Source organism: Pteropus alecto, unplaced genomic scaffold, assembly GCF_000325575.1.
Source record: "Pteropus alecto unplaced genomic scaffold, ASM32557v1 scaffold44, whole genome shotgun sequence".
NCBI classification, from domain to species: Eukaryota; Metazoa; Chordata; class Mammalia; order Chiroptera; family Pteropodidae; genus Pteropus; species Pteropus alecto.
In genome coordinates this window covers 8,437,105-8,448,498 of record NW_006436812.1, presented here as the reverse complement: position 1 = coordinate 8,448,498, position 11,394 = coordinate 8,437,105, and the positions used below count along the sequence as shown (strand labels likewise).

Here is an 11,394-nt window from a genome sequence, read left to right as displayed (position 1 = left end):
CTATTATTTGGTAAAAATGGGTCATACCACATAGACTGTTTCATCACAACTGCTACTTGCCCTTTTTAACTTGACATCACACCTTGGCCACCTATCCATGCCTGTACATGTAGATAGGTTAAGTATTCATACTCTCCTTTCACAGGGGAATCAATTGGCTTGGAAAAGTTTAGTCGCTTCTCCAATATTACACAGTAGAGTCTTGCATAGCAAATTGCTACATAGTGTGTTGGAACAGTCCTCAGGGAGAAGCCTAGCTTGCGGAGAACAGGCCATTTTTGCATTTTTGGTTTTAAAGATGTTCAGTGTAATCAGCCATCTTCCTGGGCAATAACTGTTTGGGGCTCAGCAATTTAGACAGAAGCTACTGTCCTTGAAGTGATGACCTTCCCTAGAAGGAAAGAACGAGGATAAAAGACTAAGCAAATTCATAACTTGGGCTGACTATAGTTGGTGCATTAAAGTCTCTGTTCTTCAGTTTCCTTTGTAACAATAACAACCACAAATATTACAAAGTTCTTGCCTACTTCACAGCTGCAAAAACTGAAGCTCACAAAGCTCAAGTGACTTGCCTGAGGCCTGGGCCAAGACACAAACCCAGGCTTCTCTTCCTTTCGGGGGGAGAAACCTGCCTGTTCTACTTCTATCACAGGCATGTCAGGAGGATCTAGTTCATTCATTCACTTACTGATTCCCTTAACCAAAGATTTATGGAGTCATTGTTGAGGCACTGTGCTGGACCCTAGGGGCACAGCAGAACAAGATGGACGTGGTCCCAGCCTCACAGGGCTTACATGCCAGTGAAGGACAAAGAGAAATAAGGCAATTATAATAGTGCAAGAAATAATGTGATAGAGTGCAGTGGTTGGTTCTCAGCCTTGTGTGTGATCAGAAGCAGGTATGAGGCTTAAACAGCCAGGTATCCAGGCCCCAGACTCAGCAGGTCTGGGATTAGATTGGAGTTTGAGTTTTTAACAAGTTCTCATGTGATCCTGCCCCACACCAGGGTAAAGAACCACTAAGAGGAACGGGCTGTGACAGTGAGAATAGCTCCCATCTATTGAGTGTTCACCAAACACCAGGCTTCATGCTTACTTCTTCCTGTTAATTCCACACAGTGACCTTATGACGTGGGTTCTGAGATGAGGAAACATGAATTAGCCAAACCTGGGCCTGAATTAGATTTGAAGCTGGGCCTGAGCTCTAAAGATGGATGGCCTTTACAAAATCAAAGCAAAAGAAATCAAAGTGAAAAACTGCAGAGCCTAGAGAAACACAAGGGTTAACATTCTTGTGGAGTCTTTGCTTAATGTACTTAAACAGCAGATTCCTTCCAGAAGTCACCTGGCTGCCCGTGAGAGTCAAGATATCCATTAACCAGTTATTAATGACTAGATCTAAACCCATCTAATGGACAGAGCCAAGAAATGCTTTTAATACCTTCTCTGAAGTGAAGGCAAAGGAGTCTTTCTCAGCCACCAATTCTGGGCACAGTGTGGTCCTCCCAAAACCCACAGAACCCACTTCATTCCCAAACTGGGACTCTCCAGAGACTCCAAACCACACCCTCATTCAACGGAAGGAAACCACTTTGTTCTCTCTCCCTTCTACCATGTCTAGTCTCCTCCTTGAGAGCCACTTCTGTTGGCAGTAGCTCCAGCCCAATTCACACCCCTTTCTCTGCAGCCGCTAGATCCCCTCCCCTCATTGGAGCCCCTAGTGCTATCTGATCTCACCAGTCATCTGACACTGCACCCCAGAAACCTCAGCTGCTCAAAAGGTCATTCCCCTATTCTTGGCTTGGCCCGGTGTCTGAGCTGTGCAACTGTGACTGTCACTAGCTCTGCCTCAGGCCTCAAGGAGCCAATCTTCTGTCACATATCCTGGGCATGTCCCACTCCAGCCACTTGGCCTGACTCCAGTCCATGCCTGAAGCAGTCTCAGATCATCTCTGCCCTAGTCCCAGGGCAGGAGAGGAGTGGGTTGGAGTAGGCTGTTCTCCCTTCCTGTCTCTAAGGACATGCTGTTCCTATTCCCTAAGAGGCAGACCTTCTGTTTCCCCTGGGAACTGCGAAGCCCTTTTCTCTTCTTTGCTTAAAGAGGGAAAAATGATGTGCTTTGGTTCATCTATTCATTCAACATTCATTGCTGAGCCTGAGTCCCCATGCTAACTCAGTGGAGACATGTGGTGAACTGTCCCTGCCCCTGCAGACCCAGAAAGAAGCTGCCATTCCTGGTGCTGGGAGGCAGTGGGGTTGAGGGGGATCTCGGGACTGGAAGCAGACAGGCAGGTCCCTCGCAGCAGCATTCTCTAGTTGTATTTCTCATTCTTTCAGGCAGTCACTCCCTTCTCTGAGCCTCCACTTCCTACTTGTTAAAGAGGCGCCCTACTCAAGGTTCTGATCATTAAAATAGATGTAATTCTTTTGAGGACATTAAAATTTTTTAAATATGCAAATTACCATTTTCAAAGAAAACTAGAAAGATTTAAAAAATCCATGCATAAATGCAGACTGTGCCTTGATCAGAATAGGTGCTCAGAAATGAATGATGAATGAGATCCTGCAGTTTGGTCTCATGTCAAGAAATCCACAAAACCGGCAAATTATTTTCATCATGGACAGAAAATGTATGTTTACTTTCCCTGTCTGTTGACTTTTAATTGCATGGGGCAGTGATGCGGTAGAACCATCACTGAGGTGAACATTGGGACACCCAAATTCTAGCATGGGACCAGGCCAGTTGTTCTCTGGTCCTCCAGTCTCCTTGCTCATAAAATGGAAGAAAGAGAGAACCGCCTGAATAATTTCTTCCAGATCCTGAACTCAGTTGTTTGGAACATTACCTCCTTGCTGATTTCTCAACAGCACAGGGAATTGATTTGTTCATCAGGAATAGTGGATGGTACTCTGTTCCACTAGGCACACGGGCCTTTCTGGGCTTGTTCCCTTCTCCCTCAAGAGGGTACCAGCTTCAAGTTCTGGTCTCCCTTCCTCCTGCCCACCTCTTTTCTTTTCTCCCTCAGGGTTGGGCCCCTCGCTGCCCTAGTTGCTGCCCACTCTGCGACTGTGCCTGCGCGTGCCAACTTCCTGACTGCCAGAGCCTCAACTGTCTCTGCTTTGAGATCAAGCTCCGATGAGGATCCAAAGTCCCTGCCCTCTGGGGAGCGGCCAGCCCCCAGGGCTCACATGCCCTCTTCCCTGAGGGGCCTCAGGACACCTTTCTCCAGGCCACTAGAACCACAAGTGGCCAGCCCAACTCACTGGCCTGGGAACCAGCTGTGGAGAGAGCTTGGCTCCTGGCAGAGCAGGACTCAAAGAGCCCTTGGCCGGCTGGACTGCAGCCCCTTTGTAGGGCCAGAAGGGAGAGGGACTAGTGCTCTGACAGGTGCCCCTTCTTCCCTTCCCCAAGTAAACTCATGTTTGAAGGTGAGGGTGGGGATACTGCTCACCAGACAGCATTATGGGAGGAACTTGGGCCTTGAGCATCAGGATATAGGGGCACCTCAGCACACTTGGTCCATGGGTTCTTGGTTGGTTGGTTGGTTGGTAATTTATTTATTTTTTTTATTTTTTAGGCGAGGCAACCCTTGGTTGACCTCACAGATTACAAAGACCTTGACAGTTTACAATCCCTTATTTTTTATGCCTACAGCACCTGGTCTTCCTAGGTGGTCTTCCATCCAAGTACTAACCAGGCACAACCCTGCTTAACTTCCAAGATCAGACAGGATCGGGCTCGTTCTTGGTTATTTTGAGATGTGAGTGTAGTGCCTGCATCCGCTCTCCCTCGAAAGAAATAGGCTCCGGAGAATCATAACAGCCCCCATCAGAGCCCAGTCAGGGAAAGGATCAGAGGAGGCAGGGGAGGCCACATGGGCTGAGTCCCCTTTCTCTCCCCTCTTTCTCCACAGATCTCTGTCCAAAGATGTATTTCTCTTGACAACAGTTTGAGGGCCTCAGTCTGGATTTTCAAGGAAGAAATTTACTCTGAAGCACAGGTGAGTGAGCAGGGAGCCTCCCCTGACCCTCAAAATAGGGCAGGCCCACAGCTCCCTCTCTCCCCTCACTTTAGGCCCCACGCTGGCGTGAATGCCAGGGGCTTCAGGTTTCCCTAAATATAGGTCCTTGCCAGGGGATCCGTGGCGTGGAAAGGGCAAGAGTCACTGGAGAAGGTTGGGGACATTGGTTGGGGGGAGGGTGGAAACTGCTTTATAACCCAGCCGGGTGTGGCGTGGCTCACTCGCTGCTGACCAGGCTCTGCCCGCTCCTTCGGCCTCCTCAGGTGGGCGCCAGTAGGACCGAGCGGGGGTGGGGTTGGGCCAAAGGCGTCCGGATTAGAAGGGGAGACCTTGTCTGGGGGAGGAGGACCAGCTGGCAGCCAGATTTTATTCTGGAGTGGGATGTCAGGTACAAGTGAAACGTTTAGCAGGGACTCTGGCCTCCCATCCCCAGACTTGCTTGCGCCGAGCGCGGCCGGCCACTTTCCGCGTGGTCCGGCTTTGCGAGGCGGCCGAACTTCAGGCAGTCCAGCCCGGGGCGGAGCACGGGCAAGGCTGGCTCTAGAGGCCCCCGGAGCATGGGGGACACACCCGCCTGGGTGGGACTCCCAGAACCACTGCCCCCTGCCATCCCAGCTGCTTCCTTGCTCTTGCTGTACGTCCACTCACCGCCCTTTCTCCCACCGCTTATGCCTGGGCTAGTGACCCAGGGAGGAGCGGCCCCGCGCTCCAGAGCCCGCAAGTCCAGGCTGCGGGCGAGGCCGGCGGAGGTTAAGCTCTAGGTTCGGTGGCAAAGACTCACACTGCATCAGCGCAGGCCGGAAACTGGGGTGGGCCGGGCCTGAGAGGGGACGCTGAGCCTCCATCTTCTCGGGCTCCTATACCCCCTCCCCCGCCCATCTCCGGTGCCAGAAACCGGCTGAGTCACCGAGCCTCAGCGCGCCAGGCGGAGAAGAGAGGGAGGGCCGGGACCGCGGGATGTGGTCAGAGTCACGTCCTAAGGGGATGGGGGAGGGCTCGCGTGCTGGCTGCACTGTCCCCGCCCAAGAGCCGCCTACCGGCTTCGCCTTTCGGGGGCGGCCGCTCCCACAATTCATCGCCTGCAATTGGACACCAGGACGCCTCGGGCTCCAGTAAAGGAAAAAAACCCGGCAGAGGGCGGAGCTCTGCCCTTATATGGCTTGATACCGCCTCCTTCCCGCCCCCTGTGCCGCCCCCTCGGGAGCTGAATAGGCCGCGTTCCGCTTGGAACGCGCCGCAGAACCGGGGTGCTGGTGACGACCGCTGCGTTCGCTCCCTCAGTCCACTCGCCAGCCCGCTGCCCTCCACCGCTGCACCGGGCAAACCAGCCCCTCTACTCTGCCAGGTGAGCGCCCTTCGCCACGTGCGAAGGTCAGGGACCGTGGAGAAAGATCCTGTAGGCCGTGGCGGGTCGGGCGTCAGCACGGAGCCTCCCCCCATACACACACCATCACCACATACATACGCGCTCCCAGCCCAGGCTCCCCAATCCTCTCCAGTTAGAGCTCCCTCGGTTTACTGCGCAATGCGGCGGCTCTGCGCGCTGAGTCACGGCGGGGGAGGAAGCATGCGAGATGAAGGGCCATTCCCCCTCCCATTTTCTGGCTGGGACCCCTGGTGCAAAGGATACTGGCCCCGAGGCAGCGAGGGTTTGGGAGCCGACTCATATACTACCTCTGGGTTCCTGAAAGCATGTGGTTGGCCCCTACCCCGGGAGACTGGCGCCCCTGGAGAGGAGGGGAGTCTCCTTGGCAGCGCCTGATGCCCTATTAACACTTTTTTTTATCTTTCCTTATCGGATGACCTTGATTCTGAGCCTGGAACAGCTGCAGCCCTGCGAGCAGACAGGAGCCTTTTTTAGGGAAGGGGTGGGGCGCTTGCCTCTCCTCCACTCTCTTTACCCTTCATGAGCAGTGAGATCCACAGACCTCACCCCCTTCCACCTCAGGCAGGGCTTCCTCTGCTGCCCTTTCCTAGGCTTCTGATTACCTCCCACCATTTCCTTAACACCCTTTTCCAAACGCCTGACCTTGGGATGTCCTTGAGGTGTTGATGCCTGTCCCAGCTCTGGGATCTTGGGTGGATTGGAAGGGACACCTCAGTGGCAGTCAGAAGATCTGGGTTCTTATCTCAGTTCTGGCCCTTGGGTTGCTGTGTGACTTAAAGCAAAGACCTTTCCCTTCTCTCGGTCCTTTCAAATGAGGGGGTTGGGCCCTTCGCCTTATGCATGACCTCTAAATTCTAAAATACTTTGGTTCAATTTTGCTTCTAGGCAAGGTGACCCCATGGCAAGGCGCAAGCCAGAAGGGTCCAGCTTCTACATGAGCCATCTGTCCATGGCTCTGGCCTATTCCTTTACCCCAGATGCCAGTATGCAACCCCACCCTCAGCTGGGCAACACCCAGCAACAAACAGAGTTAGGAAAGGTACAAGAGGCAGGCCTAGTTTAGGGAAGTCGGGTGTAGGGGAGAGCTGGGGACAGGAAATGATCTAAGACCTACTGGGTGTGGGGCAGAGGAGGTAGGGAACATTTGCCCTGACCTCCAGGTAAGGGGCCCTGCTCACTGGGAGACCACAGAAAGACCTAGCAAACTGGTCCTCTCCGCTCTGTTTCCTTTGCCCAGGAACTGACAGGCACCATGCCCTACCAATACCCAGCGCTGACCCCGGAGCAGAAGAAAGAGCTGTCTGACATTGCTCACCGCATTGTGGCTCCGGGCAAAGGCATCTTGGCTGCAGATGAGTCCACTGGTATGGACAGGACACAGTAGGAGGAAGGCCCAGGGTTGGGGGTGACAGGCTGATCCCTTTATTACCATGTGATGGTCCCTTCCAGGGAGCATTGCCAAGCGGCTGCAGTCCATTGGCACTGAGAACACCGAGGAGAACCGTCGCTTCTACCGCCAGCTGCTGCTGACTGCCGATGACCGTGTGAATCCCTGCATTGGGGGTGTCATCCTCTTCCATGAGACGCTTTATCAGAAGGCAGATGATGGGCGTCCCTTCCCCCAAGTTATCAAATCCAAGGGCGGTGTTGTGGGCATCAAGGTGAGGAGGCTGGGCCTCATGATGTGAGATTTGAGATTGGTCCACAAGAAGGAAATCCAGAGTAATAGGCTCTGGTTTGAACACTGGGCTAGGTGCCAGGAGACTTGGGCACCTAGAGTCTGCCCCAGATCACGTGTAAGGAAAGGTCGGAACTGTGGGTCCTCCTTGGCATTTTTAATCCTTGAAGTTGTAAGAGCAAGGTATTACCCTCTTTGTACAGATGAAAAACCAGAAGCTCAAGGCAGCAAAGTGTTTTGCTCACAGAATTAGGAAGTGGTAGGAGCCCAGGCTCTCTGTCAAATAGTATCCCCATGTAGTCTGTCTGACAGGATCAGATACTGTAACTAAGTGAAAACATTTGCAGAACAAGAGATGCAGCTTGAGAGATTAAGTAAAGTTGGGGGCGGAGTGGGGCCCTAGAGGAGAAAAGGGCCCTAGAGGTCCTAGTGACCTCTGTTTTATGTTGTTGACCAACCCCAACAGGTAGACAAGGGTGTGGTACCCCTGGCAGGAACAAATGGCGAGACTACCACCCAAGGTGAGAACTGTTTGGCTTCTTGCCATATTGACCAACCCACTCAGGTTGGTGCCCCTCTCGGTGCTCAGGATGAGGGGGTACCACCTGCCGCCTCCTTTGCCATGCCATGACTTTTCCATCTTCTCTCCAGGATTGGATGGGCTGTCTGAGCGCTGTGCTCAGTACAAGAAGGATGGAGCTGACTTTGCCAAGTGGCGCTGTGTGCTGAAGATTGGGGAACACACTCCCTCAGCCCTTGCCATCATGGAAAATGCCAATGTTTTGGCCCGTTATGCCAGCATCTGCCAGCAGGTAGGCCTGCGTGTCCCTTTCAGGCCAGCTCCCACCTCAGCTGGTTCCAGAGTATCAGGTAGCCTGCCACCCATCTGCCAAGATTTCTGCCTCCCCCAAAGCAGCCATTCCAGATCCTCACCAGGCATTAGGCTTGGGCCTGTAGAGGACATTCGAAGACTCTGAACAGAAGGGCAGGACAGGGTTTGTGGGTAGATCTGAGGAGATCCGACAGCCCTACAAAGCTGAGGGCTTTGAAACCATGAGTTTCTCTGTCTTTATGGATATAAGACCTTGGCTAATGTCTGTGGAGAGCTGTCAGTAAGGCTCTGGGTTAGGAGGCCTCATGGCTACCCTATCCCTCACCCCATAGAATGGCATTGTGCCCATCGTGGAGCCTGAGATCCTCCCTGATGGGGACCACGACCTGAAGCGCTGTCAGTATGTAACTGAAAAGGTAGGTTGCCTGCATGCCTGGGCAGTGCGGTGGGCTAGGCAGCTGGGTCTGACGCCTGTTCCCGTACTTCATCTCACTTTGGTCCTGCCCTGCTCTAGGTGCTGGCTGCTGTCTACAAGGCTCTGAGTGACCATCACATCTACCTGGAAGGCACCTTGCTGAAGCCTAATATGGTCACCCCAGGCCATGCCTGCACCCAGAAATTTTCTAACGAGGAGATTGCCATGGCAACTGTCACAGCGCTGCGCCGCACAGTGCCCCCTGCTGTCACTGGTAAACCCCAAGCCCTCATTTTGCCCTCTGGGAGACAAACTATACCCATAATCCTTATGCCCATTGGTCTGCTTTCCAGGTCAGCTGCTAGGGACTCCTACTGGTCTCTGACTATGACTCCTCTTCACATTTCACCCCTTGTTTTACAGGGATCACCTTCTTATCTGGAGGTCAGAGTGAGGAGGAGGCATCCATCAACCTCAATGCAATCAACAAGTGCCCCCTGCTGAAGCCTTGGGCCCTGACCTTTTCCTATGGCCGAGCCCTGCAGGCCTCTGCCCTGAAGGCCTGGGGTGGAAAGAAGGAGAACCTGAAGGCTGCCCAGGAGGAATATGTCAAGCGAGCACTGGTGAGGATGGGGCGGGAGGCAGGCAGAGTGCTGGGGTGGACGGCATTCTGAGAACAGAACTTCTCACTCTGGCTCCTCTCCCTCTTAGGCCAACAGCCTTGCCTGCCAAGGAAAGTACACCCCAAGTGGTCAGGCCGGGGCTGCAGCCAGCCAGTCCCTCTTCATATCTAACCATGCCTACTAAGCGGAGGTGTTCCAAGGCCGCCTCAACACTCCAGGTCCTGCCCGCTTCCACACACCTGAAGAGGGGGCCTCATCCGGGGCTCCAGGCTCCTCTTTCCCATCACTCTTACCTCCCTTGTGACATTGGTGCGTGGTGTTGTCTGTGAATGCTAACTCCATCGCCCTTTCCAGCCCACTGCCAATAAACAACTATTTAAGGGGGAGTTTGTTGTCTGTGTCTATAGTATCTGGCCAGGGGAGGGTCTGAGGAAGTGGCAGAGCCCAGAAGAAAGAGCCCTTGTTTTATGTTCTTTCTTCTTGGACAGGAAAAAGGTAAAAGGGATGGGGTAGGACCTTCCTATTTCTTTTTATAATTGCCCAGGGCTTCGAGAGGAGAGCTTGTGACATTTTCTTTGAACCACCAAGGATGACTCCTGCCAACAGCATCAGATAAGGCTCATAGTTGGGGAGTATGTATGTAACTGCTAGTCTTAGGAGGCTACAGGCTCAGCCTCACTTTTAGGCCCAGAACTCACGGGTGCAGAAGGCCCCTGTGACAAAAACGCACTGACAAAAGCCAAGATTTCTTGTGTCTGTAAGCCAGGCAACAAGGTAAATGTTCTATATGAGTAGGTGCTGTAAGTCCCAATTTATGGTTAAGGCTACGCCGCAGGAGTACACACTGTTTCTTGGTGGAAACAAGATTATTAATGTATGTTTCTCTACACTGTCCAGCTTGTCCATCTTCCAATCTTAATAGGAAATGGAATTAGAACTAGTTTCTTAGTCCTCTTGGGCTGTGGAACCCCTTGAAAAACCTGGAATTCTCTCCAACACCCCCTCAGCAACGTGGACACACACAGCTGTGGAGCCCAGGTTCCAGATTAAGAACTGAGCCTCTACTGCATTCCACGAAGCCAGAATGAGGGCTCTGCACTTAACCCTATGCTATGCCATGGACCCTTCCCCAATCACCCAGGCTGGGGGGTAACAGTAAATACACCAGGTCTTCTTCACTGTTAAAGATCCTAGTTATAACTAGTTAGTCTTCCCACTCCCCAAATTTCTTGATAGTAACTTTTTCCTGTCTGAGCTCCCTTGTAGAAAAAAAAAAATCTTGACCTTTCTTATTTCTCTGGACCTACTAAATGTGTGTAGTAATCTGTATAGAACTGACTTACCTAGGACCTTCGAGAAGGTTAAGAACTTGGTCCTCTCTTCTGCGTATTTTTATCTGTTGCCTACGTACAAAACCAAACTTGCTCCTAGTGCCCCACCAAACTTTGGCTCTACCTTCTGTGCCTACCCCCAACTCTGGAACAAAATCTGAGGTAAAGCAAATAAAAATTGAAGTCAGTATAAGATAGTGGAAAGGACATTTCAAGAGGGAGTAGTGTGTGCAAAAGCTCAGACACCACGAAGTTTGCTTAGGGACCAATCACTTTCTCTGCCTGCAGCAAGAGACTAGGGAAGCAGAGTAATTCAAATACCACTTTGGATGGGTTTTGGACTCATGACAAAGTGAGTTCCAGAAAAGTTAAGTGATAAGAGGAGAAACTAGTACACAGCTTTCCTGGGTTCCAATTTCAACCTTGATTTCAAAGCCAGTTCTTAGCTATGCAACCATGAACAAGTTACTTAACCATTGTGAGCCAGTTTCCTCCTCTTAAAAAAAGGTATGCAGACAACAAAGTAACTGAATGGTGTCAAGGGGACCTTTCTGGAATCAGGGAGGTCATGTTGACTGAGCCACATAGGGAAGGTAGATTCCTTTCTGTCTTTAACTTAAGAGGTCCTCCATGGCAGAGATTTGTCTGTGGCCATGGAAAGAGATAGGCTGGGATTCCTTCATCCATTAAACAAATCCGCATGTATGCCGACTGTGCCAGGCCTTGTTCTAAGCCCTGGGGCTGAAAGGGTGAACCAAAGTTCCATCTCGGGGACTGAAATGCGAGAGGCCGACTAAACCAGGTAAACAAAACCGTGTAACATAAAGTTACAAGGCGGAGCCCCGCCTCAGCTTGTTTCTCTAACAGGGGTCTCTAACAGTCCACACTGCGCCAATCGGCTTGGCACACAATGACTTCCGCTCGCACGTGGCTGACATCCGGTTTCTTCGGTTCATTTTCATTCTTAGGCTCCCGAGGTGGGGTAAAGGGCGCGGCGTGGGAGGGGGAGGGTGTGTATGACGCCACATCCGGCGTGCGGCGGAACTGGCCTCCCTTTGCTTCCGCGGCGGGGCCGGAAGTGGAAGCGGCGGTGGCGGGGCCCCAAGC

General features: G+C 52.2%; 1 protein-coding gene across 3 annotated transcripts; it reads left to right on the top strand.

Annotated features, from left to right (window-relative positions):
• Positions 1-3,918: 3,918 nt before the first annotated feature.
• On the top strand, positions 3,919-9,342 carry ALDOA (aldolase, fructose-bisphosphate A). Of its 3 annotated transcripts, XM_015591160.1 has the most exons (10): positions 5,122-5,366; positions 6,294-6,447; positions 6,646-6,772; positions 6,858-7,069; positions 7,553-7,607; positions 7,738-7,898; positions 8,251-8,334; positions 8,433-8,607; positions 8,757-8,956; positions 9,045-9,342. In XM_015591160.1, the coding sequence occupies exons 2-10, from the start codon at positions 6,307-6,309 to the stop codon at positions 9,138-9,140; spliced, it is 1,251 nt and encodes a 416-aa protein (XP_015446646.1). In that variant the 5' UTR covers positions 5,122-5,366; positions 6,294-6,306; the 3' UTR covers positions 9,141-9,342. The 3 variants fall into 3 exon arrangements, with proteins under 3 accessions (XP_024904088.1, XP_015446646.1, XP_006914150.1); XM_025048320.1 differs by lacking the exons at positions 5,122-5,366; positions 6,294-6,447 and adding an exon at positions 3,919-4,000; XM_006914088.2 differs by lacking the exon at positions 6,294-6,447.
• Positions 9,343-11,394: the final 2,052 nt, after the last annotated feature.

What these genes read in the sequence shown, in the direction of transcription:
- ALDOA (XM_015591160.1), top strand. Translation starts at nt 6,307, where the DNA reads ATGGCAAGGCGCAAGCCAGAAGGGTCCAGCTTCTACATGAGCCATCTG. An exon ending in AACAAACAGAGTTAGGAAAG is followed by an intron (nt 6,448 to 6,645) that starts GTACAAGAGGCA and finishes TCCTTTGCCCAG; the next exon opens with GAACTGACAGGCACCATGCC. An exon ending in GCGGTGTTGTGGGCATCAAG is followed by an intron (nt 7,070 to 7,552) that starts GTGAGGAGGCTG and finishes CAACCCCAACAG; the next exon opens with GTAGACAAGGGTGTGGTACC.